Source organism: Uranotaenia lowii, chromosome 2 (genome assembly GCF_029784155.1).
Source record: "Uranotaenia lowii strain MFRU-FL chromosome 2, ASM2978415v1, whole genome shotgun sequence".
Lineage (NCBI taxonomy): Eukaryota > Metazoa > Arthropoda > Insecta > Diptera > Culicidae > Uranotaenia > Uranotaenia lowii.
This window is the reverse complement of record NC_073692.1, coordinates 218,649,888-218,676,876: the sequence shown is the minus strand read 5'-3', so window position 1 is coordinate 218,676,876 and position 26,989 is coordinate 218,649,888. Positions and strand designations below refer to the sequence as shown.

Below are 26,989 nucleotides of genomic sequence, written 5' to 3'. Positions count from 1 at the left end.
TTGAATGAATTGAATATGTATTGAAATTTTGTTGAAATTGAAAAAAGATCTCTGGAGCCACTGTACTCCTAAATTTTTAAGTGTTTTTTCTGCATTATTGGTTGAATATAAAAATTTTGAAGGGAAAAACACACATAATTGAAACATTGTTTGTCATTGAATTGGAGGAAAAACTCGAAATGTTTGGAAAAAATCGTATTTGAACAAAAATTTCACCTTTTTTTCTCCCGCCGTCAAGCATTCCAAAACTAAAAAATAATGCATTTTCAATTTTTAACACGACGAAAACCTAACGAAGTACTTTCCGATATTAATAATTGCAATGTATTTATCTAACGACAAAAATTTTATTTCGGATCAATTTGGTGCTCTCTGGAGCCACCACTTGATAGTTAAAATAAGAATTCATTTCAAAAAGCGATTTAATATTGGGAGAACAATCGTTTTCAAGGACATATCATAACTATTCACAGAACTAGTTCACTCTCTGGAGCCACTACAGGTAACACTTTCTTCAATAAGGTCAAAAAAAATTCCTTTTCCGTGTTTTCTAGCCCTTGAGGACTAATTTCAACTTAGTGGGGAGGATTGAAGCGTAATATAACATCGCAGGTATTGTCTTCAAAATATCAATTTCGTTTAGAAGAAATTGATGATTTTTTAAATCAAAAACTGTTTCCAAAAACATTTACAGTTTTTTGGATGATCCGAATCAAAAGTTTCGAATGAATACTCTAGTTTCGTGTTTTGGCTTATGGGAACAAAAAACTACAGAAATTTAGTTTTTCCCGTTAGGTTGAGTGTGGGAGTCTAAATGAAAGCAGTTTATTGTATTTGGAAGTGGCTCCAGAGGGCAAATTTTATTTACTGTTGATGTAATTTTTTATTTTTTTTTGTAACAAAAACTATATCAACTGAATCTTTAACTCTCTAGAGCCACAACACGTGATACTGTTGGAAGAAGGAAATTGTTAAGACATTAGTTTATAATGATTTTTTTTAAAAAGCATCTGAACATTCAATATTTAATCTACGCCGTCCAAAATTCTTTCATCCTTCTAGAACAGTTCTCATGAAACGAAATCACATTTTTCTAACTTCATCTTCAACTAATGCCATTTTCTCTCGTTCGTTGCACGGGTTAATGTTTAAAAAATCTCTCGAATAATTCTGCCAGAATATATTGACCATATGAGGGAGGGCAAACCCCCAAACAGAGCTATCAGAAAGCACAAGAAACCAATGACCCAGAACTAGTTTCCAGATTGGTTTTGGCCATTGTTCTCGATTTCTGGGCTTTCGTCGTCGCTTTAGAGAGCCCAAGAATTGAAACAATCAATTCCGGATGCGCCCGTTTTCGATGACGATTCCGTAGACTGGTTTCGTTTACCCGAATCGGGTGTGTCCTTTCAGCTCTGCTAGCAGTCAGGCATGTCATGGTAGACTGAGTCGATTTGGGGTCATTTTGGAATTTCTCAAACCCTGGGGTCTAAAAAGCTTCGTCTTGGTCCAAAACTCATCCATGATTTTTTGCAAAATTTTTAAGTAACGTTTACATGAGTAAATTTGAACTTTTAGGTCTGTATGGGAAAATTGAATATTTTGTACTGAAAAATCAACATCATTTTTGTTTCGTCTGTGGAGCCGAGCCAGATTATGGTTTTTGTGCCAATTTATAAAATTCTAAAAAGAAATTTTCCGCTGAACAACTTTGCCGAAAACCTTAACTTCGTTTTCTATTAGGAAAAAAAGGTATTAGCTGTTTAACAGGGGTATGGCCCATAATGTTACCGGAAGCAATTTTCCGATTTGGCCTTTTCCGTCACGAGTTCGTCTTTTTCTCGGCACCCAAAAATCTCAATGGGAATTCCATTTTGGCCTGATTCATCTGCGCTGGCTGGTACTGAGTTCAATATAGGAAAGAGCAGAAAAAAACGAAAACAAAATGGAAACAATCGAATCGTGACCACTTCAACAAAGTCTGGAGAAAAACTCTTGTTGCGGGTTTTTTTCTCTTTTTTTTTCATTTATTTCCAGCAGTGGACTGACTGGATCGGACCCAGGCCACATGAGCATCGGCGTTGATTTTTTACGATATATCAACCAAATTTTTGAAATTACAGTGATTTGCATCTTTCACAGATTTTCAGCTAGGTTTAGTACTAATTAGTCATATTTATTTTTATTTTCTTCTCGTTCTTCTCCGGAACATTCAAGCGAGACATGTTAACGAAAAATTTCTGACAGAAGATCCGTCAAGTATCCGCTACAAAGTGTTTAAAATATATTTTAAATCAGTACTCGCATGAGTTTCCGAAGAAATGAACTCGTTTTGTAGTGATCTAAAGCCTCAAAGTGGCTCCAGAGAGCTTATCTCTAACTAATCCCTACGCCCATGAAACTGCTTCTATCGAATGACGAGAAAAAGTCTCCGAATCAGCGTGTGAATTGAATAAAAATTTCCACTTGAAAAAACACTAACCGCATCTGGGCGCTCCGCGGCGGAATCGTTGGGTTATAAACCCAGTAGTAAAAAGAGTCTAAAGGGTAAAGCGCAAAAAAAATTAAAACACTACACTTTTCGTTCGACACACAATCGGCCCCGAAACTCTTTGCCGAAAATGAATGGCGCAGCAATCTGACGGTGAGGACGACGAATGAGCAATAAATTGAAAAATGCAAATGAATTTTTCTAAAGGTATTTCCGGGTGATGAAGGCGGAACAAGAAGAGACTCCGGGTAGGTTGCCGGAATCGATTCCCGCAATTTGCCAGAATGAAGTGCAGCACCTTTGATTCGAAATAGCTGAAGCAGCCACCATGTTTCGGTTCCTTTTTTCGCTAAACTTACCTACTCTGCCGGTCTGGGTTTTCCGCATTTGTACTTGCGATTTGCGAAAATGAAATAGTTAAGAACGATAAAGTGAAGTGCAAACCGAAATTATTCGAAATTGATTTCGAGGGGGGAAACATTTGCCTCAATTGGAGCTTTCCTCTTGTATGGGTGGAAAAGTTTGCGGTAGCTATTTTAATCAATATTTCGATTGCAGTTCGATGCTCTTGTGAATTTCAGTACATTGTACAGAACCTTAACATTTTTGGGAATATTTGAAGAGTTCTTGATTGTATCCGCAACTGAAGAATATAATTCAATCTAACTTTTACTGTTTTAACGAGGTGAGTTCACTGGATAATCTTAGTTCGAACAGAAAAAAGAAGGTACCAGTCGGAATCACGTTTCACTTTCCACTCAAACAATCAACGCTGACGACGGTCCTTTTTTTTCGATTTCATTGGTCCAACATCCAATTTATGCTGTAGCCAGTTCGTGTTTCTGGCAGCTCGTTTGCTTATTTGGTCAGTAAGATTGGGTTTGGGATGGCAGCAGTAAAGAGCAAGCTACTACTAGTACGCCAAACGAGGTTAAGCAGGTTAAGGAAAAAGCTCTTCCATCAGATGAGACCTGGACAAAGGTCACAGATACGATGATTTATTACAATCACAATGATGTTTCCCAAAGAGATGCCAGAACCTTTGCAACCTCCTATATACAGTAGAAGGAGCTCCTGACGGTTTCCCAAAGTTGACCGGGAGCAAATATTTGACCTGATCTGCTCGTTGCATCCCCTCTTAGAGGAAAACGTACACCCATAGTTCAATCACAATTCTTTTTAACCAATGTTTTCAAAAAATCTATTTTTTACATTATTAACGTCGGAAGAATAAATTAGGACATTCAACTCTTTGTCTAAATTTAAACCGGTATTCAAAGTTGAGAACATTTTTGCTGACAAAATTTTCCATTTATTCGAAGTTGTGGGTGTACATAAAAAGACAATTTGCTCGAAATTGTTTCACGTGAACTTTCCCCCCATTAATGCGAACCGGTGATTATTTTCGCTTTTAGGGGTAGTAGCATCTTATCTTGCTGATTCTTGAGAATCCTCATTTCATACTTTTTTTTCGTGTTTTCGAGCTTGAAACACTGCAATTTTATTAAGCTACAATGAGCTGAATGAAGGGAAATCAAACAACACAGTATTGGATTTTCCATGCGCTTCGGAAAATAAATAAATTTAAAAAAAAATCCCAAGTATGATTACTTACCGTACTGCATGGTTCGGACGATTTCCAAACTGCGCACCGGTTCGCTCGTCGGAAGGGCATCGATTTCCTCGATCACGACCGACGACACCTTCTTGTTCGAATCGGCCGATTCGGCGTTTACGGTTTTGATTATTTTTCCGTGGTCTGAAAATGAAAAAAAAGAAAATAATATAAAAATAACCACGTGATATTGCTAGAGAGAAGGCCTTTCGACCAAGTACAAATTAGCCTAAATTCATAAAAAATGTATTTCTGAAAGATACAAATTATCTTCAAAATCAAACCAAGACGATTTCTTTGAACAAATGGAAGATTTTTTTTGGCACACCCTGTATTACTGCCTAAGCATAAAAAATTGCTGTATTCATGCTATTGGATTAGAAATTGTGGATTTTGTAGTGATAAAATTGTATCCATTTCAAACTAAAGGGTGAAAAAACAATTTATAATCCATAACACATTGGATTTATTTTGATTATTACTTCATCATTAAAATTACTTTTTCATGTTTCTTATTCCTACTGCTTTTTTGCACTTAAAAATTTCGAATTCTGAGAAATCCTGCTTGATTATTCAAGTATCAAAGTTGTGTTCTTTAGTTACAACTTGTCATTAGTTGACTAGAGCTGGAACTATATAATCCACAAATATAAAGCAATACATTATGTAAATAATGTTTCTTGATTTTTATATTTCGATATTGAGGTCAGTTTTATAGAACAATAGATCAGCACAGAACATTTTTTGCTTCATATAGATTTTATAACCCTAAACGAACGCTAATCAAAGTATTTTCAAACCACCTTTTTTTGACCTTTATACGTTGAAGATTTGTTGATTTTGCTTTGATTGTTGGTAATTAAGTGAATACGTTAGGAAAATGAAACAAATTATTATATTCTTGATGCCTCGGACGTCTTTTGGTAATGAATTCTTTGCCTTTTTGCCTTTCTTTCAGAAAGGTATAGTTATCGGTCGATTTGGGAGATCCTTAATTTTGGGTCTTAGATATACCTTTATAGGTACCTATCGAATCAGCTCGACGAGTTCAGACGATGTCAGTGTATTTGTGTGTGCTGGTGTGATTTTTTGTAAACATTGTCCACACGTTTTTGCGAAACTGGGAAGTTCAATAAAAATGATTTTCGTCTTAAAAAATTTGATTTTTTTCCCTCTTCAATGTATAAAAGAAAGAAAAAAAAAACAAAATAGTTTGAAAAAAAGTTTCATAGTAATTATCATCAAATCATCACTCCAAAAAACGTGTCAATTTGGCTTGCTAGCCACAACCAGCAATCACTAAAATGAAAATTATCGTGTATATGACGTCATATACACGATGGGCGCGTTCGCTACACGCTATTCGCTACACGATGGGCGCACTCCACTCCCACTCATAATGTCTTCATGACGACAAAACGAGCGATAGAAAAGGGAGTAAGAATTTTACTTTTTTACCAGCTCAGTGTTAACCGAACCGGTCTCAAAAATTTTGAAGCCGAAGCTTCAAAACCATATTGTGATAATATGGAGTTTCATAAAGGGGTACAACCCCGAATTGCCATGTCAAACCGATGGGTGTAGGGTTCAACCAGGCTTCGGATTCATTTGAGAGCAAACACCCACGGAGCTAAAATCTGCACTCCCTCTTTAAGCGGCGTGAAGGAATGAGAAGGAGTGACCATCTGCCTCGAAGATGTCATGCTCCTAGGGAGTTCTTTTTACCTCTCGCTCCGCTCTTAAAAGATAAATGAGCGCTCTTCGGGAGCGATCCCTAGGAGAACGCTTTAAGACTAACGTTATGAGCTGGGAATCTGGCTGGTTCGTGTTCGTTTGTTTGGTTTGCGCCGGCGGTGTCATTAGGAAATGATTTAATATGAATAACGAAAGGACGTGTCCCCGCTGATTATTTTGTTGAGAAGAGTGGCTCAAATAAGCAGATTGTTATGTGAAGTTTACATGCAAAGTTTAAGTCAAATAGCACAAGAAGGGCCTCTAGTTTGTAAAGAAATTTGAAATATTATCTTCGGGTAGCTATTATTTCATCAATAACCGTCAAACGGGGCATTATGCAACAGCCGGGTTAGATGCTGCATTTGTATACCAACCCAAGAGGTGTTATTTTTCATTTGAATAAAATGTAGTGAAGTTATCATTTAATGATAACAAAATAATGATGACTAATTTCCTAACATTCTGAGATAGATTTTTATATATTTTGATTCTGATTTAAAAAATTCAAATTAAAAAATTGTGCCATATATTATTTCAAATGCCCTTATAACATTTGAATAATTCAGTTACCAATCTGGGCTGAAAATTCATTAAAATGCAAATCAAAGATTCATCTTTTAAATCTTGATTCTATATGCTGTTATGATTGATTCACTTCACGCGTTTGTTGAATTCAAAATATCATCTATCATAACATGAACTTTTATGATTTAAGCTAGATGATTTTTCACCCCTTAATGTACGCAGCACCTTTATGGTTTTAAAATCATTTTTGACAGAAAATCATATAATGAACTTTTATGATTTAATCTAGATAATTTTTTACCCCTAAATGTATGCAGAACCTTTGTGATTTGAAATCATTTTTGACAGAAAAACATAACATGAACTTTTATGATTGAAACAAGATAATTTTTTACCCTCAAATGTATGCAGCACCTTTGTGGTTTTGAAATCATTTTTGACAGAAAAACATAACATGAACTTTTATGATTTAAGCTAGATGATTTTTTACCCCTAAATATATGCAGCACCTTTATAGTTTTAAAATCATTTTTGACAGAAAATTGTAAAATTTTATTCGAACAAAACAAAAACTTACTGCATTTGGTGCTTTATGCGTTATGACATCAGAAATATATCTTAAACTATAAATTTTCAAACGTTTTCATTTGATTTTTTCATTTATTGTTGCCACTTATCTAGACCTCTTTTAGAAAGGTGAAAATCGTATGTTTTTGTAGATTTGAAAATAGCTGGGGAAGCAATAATTTTTCTGACTACGTAATTTTGATGTCCCATCAACCTTAAGCCTTTTGATTTAAAAGCAGAATGATTATCTGTGGACGTTAAGTTTTTAAAAGCCATGTAGGTTGATAAGTGTGCAGGATGTTCTTGTTTACAATACTTCTTTCAACACCAGCCGATTTCTTTGTAAAACATATTATCTGAAAGCCTTAACTTCGACAATCGTTTTACATGAACATTGAATGTTAATTAGAGTAACAATGTTAACGTTGTTTAGGTACGAATATAGTATAAAATTCGTTTTGCTTACATCGTCGCACAGCCACCCCCATCAGCCAGCCAGTAGCTGTGAGCTTCTTGGAGCAATCAAATATGTACCTAACTCGAAGCAATTCTGAATCGTCACACGCAAAGTGATTTCTCCCAGGGAGGCCTCTTTGGGAGGAGCTCAGAGCCTCTGAGGGAGCAAAGAGTGACTGGCGCTCCTAGCGATTCTGGCGGTAAGAGATGCGAGAAAGAGTGGTTTTCGATTGCCAGGAGTTTGGGAGTTCCTCCTCAATGAGTGGTACTGCTCTCGCCTCTTATGAGTCACGCCTCAGGATGCGTCCGAAGCCTGGGTTCAACACCGCATTTTTCTGCAGCGATGGCTGGCTTCGATACGTCGAAGCAAGCGTGAATCTGTTAGATAATTTTGTAGTAAGTTTGAAAAAGGGCGAACGCACCAAATGTAAACAAACATAGCATAACATTTCATAAGGGCGAAACTATCAGTTAGCTCGAAAAAAAAACGCTTTTGAAACTTCGGAACATCTAATCAAATCCTATTTCAAAAATCGACGCTATCTATTGGCCCTACCCGGATAAAAAAATCCTATTTTAAATAGGCGTAATTTCGCGTTCAAAAGAAAATGCATCAACAAAAAGTTTCACCCAATTTAATTTTATCAACTGTTTTAAAGTTTAAAGTGATTTTTTGTACAGACGTGTTAATTTCAAAATGTTGAATTCCCTGGACTTTAAAGTATTTCTGATTTTAAACTTAACTAAAAAAAAATCGGGTCCAATAGTGAGTTTCAGAATCCAGATTAAAATCCACAAATTCAGATGCAATCCAGCGCTAGACGATTTTCAAAACAAATTTACAAAACCGACATAATGGACAAAAATGTCAAAATAGTCAATTACTACAAAAATGACAATTGTTTAAATTTTCTTAAATTACAAAGTGTATCAAATTTACATAATTGATAAAATTGATAAAAATTACAAAATAGACAACATTCACAAACTTTAATCAAGTTTTAACAAGCCTGACATATTTCGCAAATATGGGAAAAATTGACCAAAATTGACCAATTTTGAATGGATTGACATAAATTATAACATTTACAAAATTGACAAAACTGGATAGATAAAATGAATATAAATCATAAAACTGAAAAAGTTTTCAAAATATGCAAAATTGACAGAATCAATATAGAAAAAAATTAAACAAATTTACCAAACTGACATAATTTACAAACATTTCAAAATAGTCTATAATTACAAAAATGACATGATTGTTAAAATCATCAAAAATTACAAATTGGACCAAACTTGCATAGTTGACAAAATTGAAAAAAAAATGACAACATTCACAAACTTGATAACCTGACAAATTTTGCAAATATGGCAAAAAATGTGCCCTTTTCAAAAATCGACCTTACGTTGGGAATCATTCGTTGGCATACCCAGAATCCCATTATTTTCTTCCAATAAGATTCTATATTCCCTACCCAGAATGAGAGCAGCAGTGGTATAATTTTTTTCAAAAGGGCGTGCGGCCAAATGTTAACAATCAAATTGTCAGCTGGGTGAAAAAGTACCGTTTGAAGACTTACATTTTAAACCTAATTACTTTCAACGCGATTTTCTCGAAACAGCTTTCGTCCTTTCCAAAAATGAATCAACATATAAATCAAAGTTTTTAGCATACCTATCAGGGGCATTCTTTCTTGTATACTAGTAAGAATGCCCCTGAAAGGTATGCTAAAATAATTTATACCACTGCTGCTCTCATGCTGGTTAGTGAAAATAGAATCTTGTTGGAAATAAAATAATGTGATACTAGGATCAACTGATCTAGCAGTAGCATGTATATTGACAAGTTAAAGTCAAAAATCAAAAATAAATATTTTAAATATTGTCGAGTATAAGTTTTTGCATCATTCAATTTCACTTGCCGTTCTAAATGTTCTAAATATTGACAAATCTACCCAAGTGGACAAAATGGACAAAATTTACAAAATTTTCAAAATTTACAAAATTCACAAAATTTACAAAAGTTACTAAGTTTACAAAATTTACAAAATTAACAAAATTTACAAAATTTACAAATTTTACAAAATTTACAAAATTTACAAAATTTACAAAATTTACAAAATTTACAAAATTTACAAAATTTATAAAATTGACAAAATTGACAAAACTAATAGAATTGACAAAATTGACAAAAATGATAAAATAGACATAATTGAAAATATTGACATTTCAAAGTTGTCAAAATGTTTAATATCTATTGTTAAATCGATAGATAATTGTAATCTACATTGAAGCATCGTATTTTAGTTTAGCAGTTGAAAATTTATTTAATTTTTTTTCCATTTATTCGCTTCCTTTTCTTGAGAGGTTGAATTATTTGAAACACATGGTTAGGAATCTTTTTTTAAAAATTATACCCTTCATTTTTAGACCTCTTCTATTTTATAAATATAAGATCATAATGTCATAGAAACGGGATCATACAAGATATCCCAGAATTCAATCATTCAAAATTTTTCAATTAGTTTACAATTATGTTTTTTTTTTTTTTAATGTCTTTATTATAGAGATTTTCAGCTTTCAGCTGGTTCATCTCTTACAATTATGTTATTATTTATGTGAAAATTATAATTATTTCAAAATACCTTCATCCTTTAAAAAATTTAGAATCCTAATTTCTTAAATTCATTTAGGATTTACTACGTTCGAAATACTTTAATCATTACTCAGAATTTATAAATCGATCATTTTATTATTTTGTGTCATGTGTATCCAAATATAATTTTTAGACTGTAAGAAAGGCTACAATCCACTGTTAAGTGTATTAAATCGGGTTTTTTATTATTAAAATAGGTATTTGCAAAAAGGCGACAAGGTATCAAATTCTGAATTGTAATTTTAAATCAAAACATGTTTGAAATTCTGTAGTCTTTATATGGCCAGCAAATTTAGGCTTTTACAGTGTCTTATTTCAAAATCTTTATTATACTACTTACATTTTTTTTTTAATCTTGATTCAGAGTATAAAACTTTATTTAAATTGAACAACTATTCTAGAAGACCCACAAACATGCTGAATATTGATTTCCTTTTAAAAAAACACGTGTTTCATTGCAAAACGCTTAAGTTGTCATTAGACAAAGTGAAGCGTACAGGGTTGTTAGCGATTTTTCGTTTTAAAAAATGATGATTTTGCCGGTATTTATTATTCTCATTTTTAATATAAAATAATGATAAATTAAAAAAAAAAGCATTGGCAAGCCCTCACATTTCTAACAGTTGTTTCCAAAAATTGTTAACCGGTAAGAAATCAAGATGATAGTCTTTTCGTATCAAATTGACGAATGCAGAATAATGAATATATGCAACGAAATTTGCATATATTCATTATTCTACACCACAATTTTGCGAAAAAAAAGTCCGGTGAATTTTATCTTGAAATTATAATGTAGTTCTTCGAGGCCACTGTGATAATTTCAGTTTTTCTAGAATTTATATAGAGTCGTAGAAAAAAATTGTATAGTTCGTATATAAATATGTAGAAAATACATCGAAACATGATATCAAATCAGCTTGTCAGCATTAATAGAGATTTGTCTTACAGAACTTAAAATCATCAGATTGCCGGATTTGTTTTTGTGTTACTCCAAAAAATCATATGATCATCACAAGAAATCGGGAAAATCCTTTTTTGTAGTAAAATACATTAATTGTTGAGATCCGGTCTGATTTTGGAAAATAGAATATGGTCAAAATTAACTCACTGGAACATTTTTCCAGTAACTGAAAAATTGGGTTTTCAAATGAATCACAACTCGATGCAAATCACAAACTACCCATATGTTTATGAAACATGTTTAACAATATTTTTCATCAAGCTGTTTAATTCATTTTCACGAGCAAAATATATGAATATGAATAACATAAGCGAGAATGAAGAAATTAAAAAATGCGAAAGAATTTACGTCGTGACCGGGATTGGAGTTCACGCCTTCTGAGTTAACTCTCTACCTCTTACCACGAAGCCACTCAACAGTGGGTGTAAGGGACTTCGAAACTCGGTAAATGTTCTCTTTTTTCGGGAAATGGAAAAGACACGTTCGAGTGTCAACGACCAACGGCAGAATACCGAATATTTACCTTTTCAATTATTCGAACAAACGAATATTCGGCGGAATATTCGATCGAATATTCTATTGAGTTTTTTTTTATGAAAAAAAAAAAAAAAACTTTGATTACTTCCATTTCCTTCCATTTCTCCCATTTTAATGCCCTTCATGTGTTTCAGTCAATTATTTTTAATCAGATGATATTATCAGATGATGTATTACATTATCTTATTCAAGTGAGGATCTTTCTGATTTTCAAAATGTCACCAATAACTAAAAGGACATCGGATGATTTGTCACTTATAGGGCGTTTATCACCAAAAAGAATGGGTTCCTGTGAAATCTGGGACAAAACATGTCGAAACAGGCGCTTATTTGATGCTTTGATTGCTTATTTGACATCGAACTAGATGAAGGTCGAATTTGAGCAAGATATCTTTAAAATTCTTAAGCAAGATATCTTTAAATTCAACCACAAGTATCTATTCGGTCGGGCAATTTAGGGCGAACATTTAAAAAAACAAATGAAAGATTGCAAATCTAAGCAAAATCTATGCATTATTTTAAAACATAGGTAGATACAAGTGAAATATAAAAGAATTTTTGTTTTTAAATTATTATATTATTGAAGTTGTCAGTGAATCACATCACAGCATCAGTGTTAAAATCGTATCCAAGGATTAAACGAAAATTAATGTTCATTTTGAAAAAAATAAAATTCAAATCATTTTTGAACACAAAATCCAAAAATTTCCAAAGAAAAAAATTGAGTTTTTTATTTGATTTAGCGAATAAATAGTCTGAATAAAACCGAGCAAAATTCGGGAAGTTTGAAAAAATATCTGGGCATTCCGGCCAAATTTGACTAATCTCGAATTATTTATTGGATTTATGGACAAGCCTGACTATACATGTCTAGAAAATCTATTCGGCCATATACTTAGCTCAACTCTTTGGCTTATCGGTTTTTGGGCATCATTTCTACAATTCATCATTCACCCGATTCGTGTGAAAGGGTATCGTAAATTAATCAGGATTAATATATCATGCATTTTTACGATAGTGATAAAAAAAGGTATCAATAGTCCATACTTAAATTATCATCTATATTACGATATCATGTTGGCTGGGAAGACTATACACCAACTTTAAATAATTTTTATATTCATTTTTCGTAGCCGGGATTACAAACAATCTGTACAAATTTTTAAATCCCTTATTTTTCCATGAACCGTTTGTTGTTATTTCAAACACTTTGGCAATACAGTGAATCCCCGATTTTGTCACCCCCATGATGCATTTTATTGTGACAAATTGGAGACAGCGATAAAATCAGCTAATTTTAAAAGGCTCTGTTTTAAATAATTTTGTTAAAATTAATCATAAAATATAATTACTGTTTCATTTGAAACAGTGTAGGGTGTTTTAGTTGATAGTAAGATAAGTTTTTTTTTTCAAAGAAAGATTATAAAATTTTGTTGCTGTTACTTAAAACACTTTTTTTTTCGACCGGTATTATCAAGAAGAATGAATGATCCCCAGTGGTTGGAATCCCAATGACCTTACAAAAAAACAAGGTATTAAAATATGATTGAAAAATGGAATAACACAACAAAATGAAAGCATGTTTTCTCTGGCTCCAATGGTCATTAAATAAACTTTTTGAACTTGTTGAATTAAAAACTCTTGTATAAAATCGGACATCTTTTCTTTGTGTCATTCATAAGTCATATTTAATATCGCTATTGAAGTTATCATGTTGTATAACAATGTTGTCAATTGACGCGATATCAATTAATCAACCCAAAACGAAAAGTTTTAAGTCTGAGTATTTTTACATTAATTCAAATATAGTGAGAAAATCGGGTAAAAAAATGCGACAAAATCGGGGAAAGACAAAATGGGGTGCAGACATAATCGGTGCGTGACAAAATCGGGTATTCACTGTAGCTGTTTATCGAATTGCTAGACGAAAAAAATTCAAAAAAAATCCAAAGGATATACAACTCAACACACATGCAACCGTTATTTCAATCGACGTGCACGCTTATTCGGTTTTGGACTTTTGAAATTGGTGAAAAAGAATGGGTAAAGCCTATGCCTACACTGATACCGCAATTGACACATTTCTGTGTAAAATTTGACACATTTTGAGCTTAGCTGGGTGATCACATGTTCAGTGTTCGAGGGTCGAACACTCAAAAGTGTAATACCGGATAAGAAAATGTTGGCATGTAAGTTTTAAACATCTCGTAGGGAATGCGGTACTAAAAATTTACACAGATTTTCTGTAGCTACGGAGGTTGATATTTTTAAACAATATCAATAAAGTTTAAATTGAATGGAAATGGAAATAAAAGAAAACTTGACGTTATTTGTACGTTTGGTTTGTGTTTTATTTCATCAAATTTGTAACATTAAAACACTTTTTTTTAGCAAGATCTACTGTTGGTGTTCGTTGATGATAATTTCGTCGTAGATTATTATTATTATTATTATGTTTTTATTTATGTAACGTAAGATTACAGTATCTTTTAAATTGTTACAATGTGGTTGTCTTCCTGATGTGAATTACTTAAACACTAATCGTTCCTTATTTGCTTCTAACTCTATCTGTGTCGTTTTACTCCATGTGTTCCTCTAGTAGCCCTCTCTTAAACTCTGATTTCCTCTGAAGAAGTTTTAAGTTAGTTGGAAGATTGTTCCAATTAACAATACCCCGAACGAAATATGATCTACCATAATGTGATGAACTATGTGATGGAATTAAGATATTTCTAGTGCGTGAATTTCTAAGCGGAATGAGCAAGGATTTCAGATAGTGTGGCTTTCCAGAGTTGAGAATTCTATGCATTATCATGCATGATCGGTACTTATAGAAATTATCAAAAGAACATCCAATAAGATATTTATGTAAGTGGGAAACTCTAGAAAAACGAGATAAGTTGAAGACATATCGCACACATGAGTTCAAGGCAACTCGTAACTTGTGAACCGATCTCTCCGATGCGTTCGAGTAAATGAAATCGCAATAAATGAACAAAGGAAAAACGTAGGCCTTAAACAATCTTATTTTTGTAGCAACATCTAGATGGCTTGTTGTTAAATTAAGTCTTTTAATCGAGCCATAAATCTTGCAGCATTGAGCATTAACCTGACGATTCCATGAAAGATCGCGGTCGAAAATAACACCAAGGTTTTCAGCGTAGTCGACAAAATTTATAGCAGTACCATTCATTAAAAGTTGAGGATAAGAATAGGAGGATTGTTGTCTTCCAAAAAACAAAGCTTTTGTTTTTGAAGGATTGATTGGTAAAAAGTTGGCGTTTGACCATTCGACAAGCTGAGTAAGATCATGATTTATTTTGTTAAAAAAGTCACTTATGTTTGAGGTGTGTTTTTCACAGAGATATATTTGAACATCATCTGCGAAAAGATGCACCGAACAGTACTGTAAAACAGCAGGAAGATCGTTAATGAAAAGCGAAAAGAACAAAGGTCCTAGAATGGATCCCTGAGGAACTCCTGATTCGATTGGAGCAAACTCAGAATAGCAGCCATCAAATAAAACAGTTTGTTGGCGACCCAGTAGATATGAACGCACCAAATTAACTGCTGAACTTGAAAAATTGTATTTAGATATTAACTTGTTTATGAATTTAGCATGTGATACACGATCGAAAGCTTTGGCAAAGTCTATCATAAGAAGTACAGCAATTCCTTTTCTATCTAAGGCATAGGCAATATCGTTATGAACCTTCATCAACGCAGTTTCAGTACTGTGAGAAGAACGAAAACCCGATTGAAATTCATATAAAATGTTATTTTGGTTCAAATATTCTGTTATTTGGCATTTGACAATTTTTTCAAAAATTTTTGAAACTGTACTTAAAATGCTTATTGGTCTCAAGTTTGATAAGTCATGTGATTTGGATTTTTTTGGAATTGGAATAACTTTTGATACTTTCCATTGAAAAGGAAATTTAGAGGTTCTTATAATGGTATTAAAAATATGTTTGAGAGCAGGTAGTATGTGTGGTAAAGCAATTCTAATAAGTTTGATTGGGATTTCATCCATTCCCAATGCATTAGATTGTATTGAAATAACAGCATTTATGATTTCATAGTTTTCAAAAACTTTAAATTTAAATCCATGTGGGTTATAAGGATTATTAAACTGTTCAACGTCAGAACTAGTAAAGTTTGTTGTGAAATAGTTGTTAATTTCATCAGCACTAAAATTAGATACATCAGAGTTACCTGGAGATTTTTTCAATCCAAACTTTTTCAAGTTATTCCAGAAAGTTCTAGCTGGTAAATCAAGATTTATACGTTTTTTATCTTGTATAGTTTTCGCTTTTGTAATCAAGGTGTTAACTCTGTTACGCAATATTTTAAACTTATTTCTATCTTCTTCAGACTTCGAATGTTTCCAGGTGTTATAAGCCAGATTTCTATTAATAATAGCATGATTTATTTCGCGATTGAACCATTCATTGCGACGAGTTTTTTTGTATTTAAGGGGAAAAATCGAGTCGTTTATTTCCAACAAGAATGTATTAAAATGGCTTACAAGTATATCTGAATCATCAATACTCAGAAATCCAGTCCAGTTTGTTTCGGAAAGAATAGTTTGGAGTGCATTTGCATCAAATTTGTTATAATCTCGAAACCAAAAACCGTCCGATTCTAAAATTTTAGGGAAATTCAAAGATGAAATGATTAGATCGTGGTGAGAAACACCTGGTAAAGAGATTTGGCTGAATCGATGAATAGCATCAGGAGAATCGGTTAGAAGCAAATCCAGCTGGGAATTTCCGGTATTATGGAAAAAAGTAGGTTCTTTGTTAATGCAGCTAATATTTGAGCAAGACATGAAATCTTTGAAATTCTGAATTCTTCCAGTTTGTTTTAGAAGATCAATATTGAAGTCACCGATAAAAAACGTATAATTACAAGTTAAAGCGAACTGTTCAACATGAGCAAAAAGTAAATCGGAGCAGTCTTTTTCAGGAGGATTGTAATAAAGGCCGAACAAAAGTTTGCTATCATTCACAAGAAATTCTGTGAGGATAAATTCAGTGGAATTTGCTTCATTATTGCCGGATTTCACGAGAACCCTACACTTGAGGTTGTTCCTATAATAAATGCAAACACCACCACCACGCCTGTTACGATCGTTTCGTATCAAATTGTAACCCTCAATGGTGATAACATTATTACTCACGGCTTCACTAAGCCAAGTCTCGGTCATAAAAATGACGTCCAATTTGCTTTTGATGAAAAGATTTTTAAGTTCGATGAATTTTGAGAACTGACGTGCGCAAAGGCTTTGCACGTTCATGTGGCAAATATTTAGCAAATCGTCGCCTAAAACACTATTAATTACAGCTGTAGGTCATCATAGTTGGACGAGGTATTACTATTTGGATCATTATCCATTAGGAAGAAGAAATATTAAGAAATCAAAGTCTAAAAAGAGGTCACTAGGAGGAAACATGTTTGGAACGACAATCAGATTGTGTGCTGTTCAGGCTCAATTGTCGAACGTTAACGTTAACGAAAGCTGCTAGTAGTATTCGTGTGATAATTTAGGAAGTGTCACCAATACTTTTCAATTTTGGGAACATTAACCTAAAAAATGACCGTGTTCATCGACTGGCTGCCCAGTTCTTCTGAAATTTCTACCGAGAGTTTTTGAGGTTAATTGTCCCGACTCATCTGTACACGCTCAGCAAGGGTGCGTAAGAAATGTCAAAAACAACTCTATGGTAAAGCCACCTTGAACTGCGATTTTGGTTTTGAGACGAATTTTGTTGTCTGCTGTAGTCGTTAGAAACACGAGAGAGCCTTAGCCCCCCGAACCAATGGGAGACATTGAGACCGTTTCGAGACCAACTGTCTCATAGTGCTAAGCTAAGCACCGAACCATGTATCATAAACATAAAAAGAATCCAAAGATACAGTGGTTTTTAGTTCATAGAGTCGCTCTAAAATTCTAAAAAGGGCTTGAATTTCAGCAAACGTTCTTAACAAAGTTATGGTTATTTAGAAATACCGAAAATACCGGTTTTGGGAGGAAGTAAAACCGGCATTTGGTATTGGGAAAATAGTCCGGTATTACCAGTATTTCCATTCCTAATTGTAACTAATATTTGTTACTAATTGAAGGTATGTACATTTTGGAAGTTTTGGTAAGATTTTATTTCTTGTTGATTTAAAATATTTTTTTTTAAACAATTTTGTGGAAAAAAGAATTGAATTTAAATTATCAAATAAACAAAATGAATAATATATCGGTATGCAATGAGTTTTTGTTCATTTAGAAGCTAATTAATTTCAAATTTGCTAAACATGCTTGATTTTTACTTTTACATTTACATTTACATACATATTTACATTTTCAAATTTGAAATGTTTACTATGACTGTATTATGAATATATTTACTCAAATTGGTAGGAAAAGAAAGACTTCTAGAAAATATATTTTAAAGTATTGATAATTTGAAACATTGCTTTGTGCTCGTGCTCGTAAAGAATTAAAAAATGTGAGGAAAACGAAAGAGAAAAAAATCCAATAGTTTTCAAAAAGGTTGTAATCATAGAAAAACAATTTGGAAAATTTAGTATCTAGATATTACAATACAATCCATTCCGTCTCCAACCATTAAAGCCGTTTAGTAAACTCTTCGCTTCAACAGGGATCACGGTTGGGAAAAATGCTAGTTTATCACGAAAGAAATCTGGACGGTATTGATTTGCTTTCAATATTTTACTCGATCCATTTTATCAAACGCCTCATAGAAATAGGAGTTTCCTTAGAAAATGTCTAGTAGCATAAAAGGTGTAGGAAAATCATGATCGTACCATTTACCAAAATGGATCTTGATCTCCTTTCACAAATTAACACAACCCCTTCCTTGGATATTTGAATATTGATTCGCAGACATATAGACCATATATATTTTGACTACTAGGATGTGGCCGGCGCCGTCATTAATCATATAAACCATATGAAAAAGGGAGAACATCAGTTTTGTACAATGAAAATGGCTGCTATTCCCAAGCACCATTCTTTGGCCTCGATTAATCACGGAGTAGCGACCATTGGCGACGTGGAATTTGTTCTGCTTCGCCACGATCATGGATTTCGAAATGTATAATTTGGAAACAAATGTAGAAATACGAAGTTCCTCTAGAATAGATTTAAAAAAAAACTGTAAATGAAGCATTTCGAGTTCAATGATTTAAGGTGGATATGAGAAGTCAATCAAGCTAAGCTAAGCTAAACCCTTGGTTGCAGAAAAAACATCCCATGCTCAGAATTCAGATATTAATTTTTGAAATAACACTAGAATTGGTCTATCTGGCAAATAGGTCTTTTCAACTCAGTTTTTCGATTCTTTGGATAGATTATATAGTTTGAAAAAATGTATTCGATCGGTAAAACTTCTTCTCGGTGAGCCGAAGATAGATAGGTTCAATTTTGAGTAACAATTTAATACCAAACAGTGCAATCAGATTGGTTCTGGTGGAATTCCCATCTGCAGTTTCCGATGTATTGAGTTTTTATATTGAAGTGTTTGTAAGCATTGTTTTTTCCATGAGTGGAAGATTCATGCATCTTTATAACTCCGAGTTCGTTATTTTGTTTTTTCTTTTTACAAAATGTAGCTCCTTCTAGTTGAAAATGGAAAAGACATCGATCCTCAAGGTCCGAATTTTTAAGTTGGATTGTAAATACGACCGTTCATCTGAATCGATCTCGATGATCAATCTTTTCCAGAAGATTGAACAATCATAAATAACACCTCATCTGGGTGTTTCAAACATTTCCGAGTCATGAGTCATAAAAATTTAAATTATCCATATTTCATGGCAATTTTTAAGGGTAATAAATTCAAAATTTGAAGCGCTTTAAAACACCCCTAAATCAAGTCCGATTGAACTGAAATTTTGCTCAGATCAGTTTTTTTTAAAGTTACTGATCCGTTATTGGAAATTGAAGATGAAATTATTGTTCCATTCATCCATTGCAATCTTATTATTTAAGGCTCATGCTATAGGGTATTCTACCTGGTTAGATCGATTTTTTTTATTATGAAAAAGAGTAGACGAATGTGTACCAATAGCTGCGTTTCATTCAATTACCACAAATGTTGTGTATGTGTGGTACTGGTAAGTGAAACAAAATGGTTAATGATGTTGTTACGATGTCTACTTCAAATGCTTGAAAGTAGACTCTATTTTTTTTTTAAATTAAAATAGACATTTTTTTAAGTAATGGCATCTGACATAAAGTGATGACTTTTTTTGGTCCATGATCATCATTTGCGGTGATTGTAAATAGAAGGTTACTAACTATAAAACTACGAAGTGTTTTGAAAAGACCAGGAAAGTTAAATGGTGATTTTTTAGAAAACTTCAGAAAGAGGAACTGTTCTAAAATCTCTTTATCAGAAATTCTGAAATTCCTCGAAAAAATCTAATCAATACATTTGAAAGTAAAGCTTTTGATTCTTGTATGTTAAGTAGAATTTTTTTTTAGTTCCGTAACACCGAGGATCTTTGGAATTCCTCTCTACCAAATATTCGTTTTTTTTTTGTTTCAAGGAATTTAACAGCAAACTGTCATTCTTCCCAAGATAAAAAACGAAAATGTTTTTGCCCTTTTCTAGAATAAAATTAAAGTACGCGGGTTTCTATTAACAGTTGTTTAAACCGATTGGCCATCAGCTTGAAGAATTTAGTGTTTCTAGAATGTTCCATAAGTAATGACTCCATGCAGAAAATTCCAGAAGTTCTTCCACGTGCTTTCGAATGTTCTGGAATTATTCATAATCGATTGCTCGAAGGTTCCAGAACATTCTGATTCTTTCTTACCTTCGTGTTCTCTTTCTTTCCAGAACACTCGATGCATTTATAAAGGGTGTTTGCGTAGCGAGACGTGTCAGTTAAGCTTAACATTCCGTGCACGTTTTATTCTTCGTTTAAGAACAAATTTGTGAAGTTAAGTAAACATCCGCCTTGTTAAGATTTTGTGTTAATCCATATAATTTGAGACATCATTCCTATAATTTTGAAGAGTGATGAATACCTAATAATCTTTGTAAGTAGAGTGCTTGAGAAAATATAAACCCTTTTAAGTAAAAAACCAGTGCAAGTTATACAAGCGTGCTTGTACATCTGGTTGTTTCATGTTCTTTTTTTTCCATGAGATGCAAAACATGTTTCAATAAAATGAATTTAAAGTAGAATTTTCAGGCTACAATTCTGCTGAGCACTACATACATAGCGATAGAAAGAGATATAGAATTTGTAGCGTCGAAAAATTCTAGCAACACTAGGGTAACAATTATTCTTTACTCAGAAATATCGTAATATAAGAAAGCTATTGATTTTTAAGTTCTTGAAAAATTCTGAGAAATTAATCAGTAGGGGAGAGTGGGGTATTGTGGGCCATGGGGAAACGTGGGCCACTTTTAATATCTCAGATGTGTGTTTAGATAAACATCTCGATCCAACTGTCATCGTCGTCGCTTTGCGTGAGCATATATTTCTATATGTTGTTGACTTAAATACGCATCATAAGCTTCTTTTATTTATCAAGCTTAAAAAAGTTAGAAAAATTTATTTTCATAATTAAAAATACACCCGCTAATTGCATCAATGGGGAACCTAAAATTCATTACAAAAATATGCTCATACGCTTATGATCTTAGTTTTGTCTTGATCTATCATGAAAAAGGAATTTTTGATGAAACATCAATAAATCACACAAACGCAACCAATTTGCAAATCACAGCTTGTGGGGAATCGTGGGCCACACATCTTTAACCACCTATATTTTTATGTTTTTATACACATTCAGATCTTAAAATACGTTTTCCCTATCTGTAAAGTTTTCTTATGCCAAATGAAGTTGTGAAAAATATTTTATCCACCATATATAAGGAATTTTGCCAAAACGTTCGCGAGCCAGGTTTTGGAATCTATTCGATCATACACAGCTCTCTTTTTTATATCATCATCTGAAATTGCTTTAAAATAATGAAATGAATTATAAAATCACAGTTTTGGGTCATGTCATAAACATTGCATGTTATTTGGTAATATTGCTTTTTTTAACAGTCTCGAAATAACTCGAAATAAAATCCTGTTGGACACATTCCAATGGCTTAACACTTGATCCCAAGAAATACGAACATCCATTCCGATTGCACTAGACGGAAATGGCATTCGAAACAGAAAGCATCTAAATACCCCTACATCTGAATCTGACATTTTTGTCATTATTTCCTCAACATCAAAGATGATTTACCGAAGGTGAAAATTTCTCCTACATTTTTAACTTATTTTTTAGAACCAGGACATGAAAAAAAATAGAGACGCTCAGAACTCACCTGTTCCAACGAAGACCACGTCGTAGGTTTTGCCGCCGGGAGTTTTGATTTGCGGATCAACCGCAATGGCAGTGAACCGATACCTGTGGGCGGCAGGAAAATGGGGCTAATTAGTGAATTTATCCACCACTTGGAGAAATTAAGTTGGAGGTAAATGCTTTCTCTGTAGCCTGCAGTAGGAGGCTTTTAAATTTGGCAATAAAAAAACGATCCTCTTACATTGTACTGACGCGGGTCAAAAGTGGCGAACCGAAAAATGTTGGCACGTTCTCGTCCATCAGCGAGTGGGTTTTCTTGAAGTTGAGCGTCAGATCCGGCAGGGTGCGGGAATCGTTGTGGCAGGAACCGGGCCGCGGATCGGGAACCTAGAGAAAAAGAAACGAAAAGTTAGTATTCTAAAGAAAAAATTTAAATGTTCAAATATTTCAAACACTAAATGACTGTAGTATCCAATCCTCGAAAAATTAAAATTTGAGTTCAAATCTTCGACGGGAAGGAGAAAATTCTAGACTAAAGCCAAAAAGCCTTCATGGTTGCCACTGGCCTTTGATCTTTTCACATCAAAAGCATCTCAATGTCATCTCATCATAAGCAACAGCCAGCCATCAGTGGAAATGAATGAACCAACAAACGCGGCTCGCGGTTTTCTTACAAAAGCAAAGGTGTTTGCACCTTCTTGATATTGAGTCGGTTGTTTCTCTTTCCCATCTATGAACGAGGCCGTTGCTTCTTAAAAATCAATAGAAACAATCTACTTCAGCATTGTGTATTTATTTTTAGATGATTTTGTTCTTTCAGCATCCGTCGAATGAAAAGCCTCAGACTGTCAGTAGAGATAGGTGAAAAAAGATTCTAAAAAGATGACGATCGAAATGGCGAACTGATTGGGCCCAAAGAAAATAGAAAGAAAAAAAAAACATTTACCTTCGATGGGTTAACAGGTAACCAATTGGACGTCTTGGCGCTCTGCTCCTTGAAGTTTCCCTCGAACGTGTCGGCAATATCCTGTGATTTTTTTTGTGTCGTTGTGCAGCCGAGAAAGAAAATAAAAGCGGAGAAGAAAGAGAAGGTTAATAAAATTTAAACGATATGGTCTAGCGGGTGCAGAAAATTTTATTAATATTTCCTATGGCATTGAGAGGTTTTATGCTTCAATAAGACTTTTAAACGTCCGACAATCTACGAAAATGGGAACCATAACTTGGAATGGTCTCGCTTTGTATAACAAAATGATTTGTTTGAGATTTTTGATTTTAAGGGTTTAAATGTTTGAATCTGGGAATAATATTGAACAAAATTTTGTTCTCCGAAAGAACCGCTCAAAAAAAGCTCCTCATCTGTTATTTAATATCTGTAAATAAACCAGCAAAATAGTTCTATTCATGCAAGGTTGCTTTCCCCACTATTTGAATTAACCGAATGGGAGAATGGCAAACATAGCCACATTATATTTGTTGGATGTTAGGTGTTGGGGGTGTGAATATCCCGAACCAAATCAGAATTGCATTTCCGGAGAACCTCATTGCAAAACTGGTGCGCTTATCATTTTCGGGTTCAGATTCCATGTGGTTCCCGTTAGTTTGCTCGCTCAATTTAGCGCCGCACCCGCTCGGTGTTGGTGTGAAAACATAGCAAATATGGTTGAAAGTATGTGCTCCCACTGACATTCAGTTAATTGGCCCGATCTAATTTTGTTTAGTTATTTGAAGTATTGGGTCGTATTTGGAGGCCTGAAAACTGAAAACGCAACTGAAATTTTCTTCTTTTATAAATGCGTTAAAATGTTAAAAAAATTGTACGTGGTTCGAATCAGCCTTTGTTTAAAAAAAACCATAAATCTGTTATTACAATATAATATAAGGCATAATACTTTCAGAACCTTCACATGTGATCAACTTTCAAGTTCTGAATGTGTTGGCAGTTATAAATTGCACGTGTTGGTCTAATACGCTTTGCAATGAATAAACTTGCTGTGGTAATTAAATATGTCCAATGAATTAATTCGAGCAGCACTAAGCTTTGCTGGGTTTCAGCACAAACTTTTACTTGGAACAGAATCGGTTTTTGGATTTATGGTTTTGATGACTGTTTTTTCTGTATGATATTTTTTCTCAAACAATCCATGATTAAAACTAAAATAAAAAAAAAATTGTTCTATTTGATTATGGGTTATTTCATACCAAGTGATCATGAACCTTCTCCGATTAGGCTCTTAATCAGATCTCACGAATAACGAGAAATTAATACTAAAAGGATGAAGCAAAACCATCTTTTCGGATGCGTTTTCATAAGGCGAATAGAGAATTTTTCTCGAATTTTTCAAATCAAAACTTGATTATCTCAGGAATGGCGCATTTTGTTTTGGGTGATGGTGTGATCATTTTGTATAATTTAACACTGAACAAATTGACGACTAAAATATCGAAAAAAGTGGGAGCATTTTGAGGAAATCGCAATTTGAGTTTGAAAATACACAAATATTGGATCTGCCAACACTTAACACAAAATTAAACAACTAAATTCCATTGACAATAACTTAAACAAGGGTCTATCTACAGCTTCTATGGTTTCTGAGATATTAACAAAAGAAAATTGATGTTCGATCAACCCAAGACTTTGGATTTTTCTCATTTACATTGCAATGAATCATCCTACTGTTTAACATCCGAATTGGAGAGGGTCAATGTATTTTTATGGTCACTCGGTATGGAATGACCCTTATTCATTTTTAAATTGTGTTGCATTAAGAGTTTTTTTTAATCGAAATTTTTGAAATGCGTTCTAAAATCTTCAAAACGGTAGGCTAAATTTGTATAAAGAAATCAATAGCAACAAAAAAAGTTACCTTTATAGATGGTTGAAACCTTTGAAATTGCTCAAGACTCTGGGAGGTTTGGCCCATTTGATTTGAGCATAGAATTGGTATTTTTTTTATAAGAAGTCAATTTGGAATAAGCTGAATCTACTAAACTCTAAAGGAGATTCAAAAACTTCGATGAAAATAATTCGAAATAAACAAAAGTAAAAGCAAGAGTTTAACATTTTGTGGTTCAAATTTTATTCTTGCAAACTCGATCGAAATTTTAAATTTTTGTTTGCAATTTGAGTTTTACAAAACTGTTATATCAATAATATTAAACAATAAACCGAGGACAAATTTTATTCCCAGCATTTTTTTTGCATAAAGATTACAATCCCATTATTACAATCTTGTAAATGATTAATTTTTTTTCAATAAAATTCAGGATTTTTCATGATACCTACAAAATGAACTCAAATTGAATTCTTTATTTGTGACATTTAGCTGATTTTGTAAATAAACTGATTTAGATAAAAAATAATTCGAAATTTTAAAAATTGAGTGTGTGAATCGAAATCCTCGACAAAATAGTCAACCTGATGTATTTATATTGATTCTGAATTGAAATATGAATTTGGGATGATGGTTTTGTGTTTTCAATTCTGATTCGCCATTTTGAAACTTTGTTACGTTTGAATTCTGCATATTCAATTTTAGCTCAGTTATATGTGTCTTGAGTTAAGATTCTCAAATTAAAATACTATATATCGAGCATTTTGACAAAAACAGTGATGATTTTATTTCGTAATTCTCAATAGAATACAGCTCGTATGAATTTAAAATTTACAATTAAAAAAGGGTCTATAAATCCGCTGGTGTACAAAATTTTTAAAACCACTAGATACATACTTGAGTTTCCACTTACTTTACGAGTGATTCGAAAAAAAAAGGGAAACTTTTCTTTTGAAAATATGTGAGGGGTCTATCAAAATATAAAAGAAAAATCATGCTTAATAACACGTTTGTAGGAAAGTCGGGTAAGACGGACACCCTAAGGTAGAATCGCTATAGACAATCAGATATAGCTACTTTCATCGCAGTTTTCGTGCAGATGGATAGTTTAGGTTGTTTGCTATGGCATTTATCATTGGAATTAGTAAATTTCTTTCATTCATTCATGTTTTATAGCAATCTGAAATATGCTTGCAAATTACACTTTTCAAAACTAGTCAGTTAAAACAGACACTGCGTAGAAAAGGTACATTTTGTCGGAAAATTGCTGTAAAAGTACATATTTTTGTGAGTTTAGTGAAAAAGTTCTTTCATTTAGTTTAGTAAAAACGTTCTTTAAACCAAAATGAACCAAAATAAACCAACTGGTCCGAGTCTAGAAGCAAAACAGTGGGTTTTCGTAATTCCGTATTTTCTAAGCGCTTTCTTCATCGGAAATCCTGTTTTATCAGTTTTTATGGCATATTTGAGATGGTGAGTGTTTTCGACCGACAGTCGCTCTTGCCAAGGTCTTTTGAAGACATATGGAGGACCAATGCGATGAAAAATTATAAAAATCCGGAGGTACTTATGTGTGCGTTATACCTGACCTTTAAGATAAGTGTCTGTCTTACCCACCTAAGTAACTTTTTTTTATCAAATCGTTTGTTGCTCAAGCCCTTTGACCAAAATTCGTCGATTTTCCTCCAGATGTTTAAAGAGGAGCCTAATAGACACTCCACCTTTGAAAACGAGTTATGAACTATTTTTTGAGTAGAGAAAATTACATCAAATAAAAGATCTTCAAAGTTTTTGTTTGTTTTGTTTACTATTGTGAAACCTTGCTTGATGTAAATTGTTCTGGAACGAACAAATCATCATGGGCCGCACTGTAAAGTCAAAAGGGCCCAGTAATAACATGGCGATGCTGCGCGCATTAACGGCGATAATGCGCGCCAAAATCATCGGTTTTTCCTCGGCAACGAAGAGGGTTTTCCGAAGGGTCCAGCCAAAGTCAGCCCAAGGCTCGGCCTCTTTTCCCAGCCAACCACCATCGGAGACGGTAACCAAGTCAGAGGCCAGAATAGCCAAAGTCAGAGGTCCAAACGGGACCATAGTTTGTGAGAAGTCCATAATTGTAAAAGTCCAAATATCGAAGTAAAATACAGTCCACTTTATTGTAATGTTTTGTGAGAATGAGTGTGTTAATTTATTTATTCGGTAAAGGAATTCTGATGCTATCGATCCATGCCATCAGGGGCGATCCTGAACATAAATAAACAAAGGGTCTCTAAAGTG

At 33.5% G+C, this 26,989-nt stretch overlaps 1 protein-coding gene across 1 annotated transcript in view; it reads right to left on the bottom strand.

The window, feature by feature from the left end:
* Positions 1-26,989, bottom strand: part of LOC129743682 (semaphorin-1A) — an 832,298-nt gene that overhangs the window by 65,010 nt on the left and 740,299 nt on the right. The window contains exons 10-13 of the mRNA XM_055735770.1: positions 22,825-22,905; positions 22,120-22,265; positions 21,901-21,983; positions 4,107-4,250 (exon numbers count right to left, since the gene is read on the bottom strand). Coding sequence (XP_055591745.1) covers positions 4,107-4,250; positions 21,901-21,983; positions 22,120-22,265; positions 22,825-22,905 — 454 coding nt within the window. The remainder of the gene's footprint in view (positions 1-4,106; positions 4,251-21,900; positions 21,984-22,119; positions 22,266-22,824; positions 22,906-26,989) is intronic.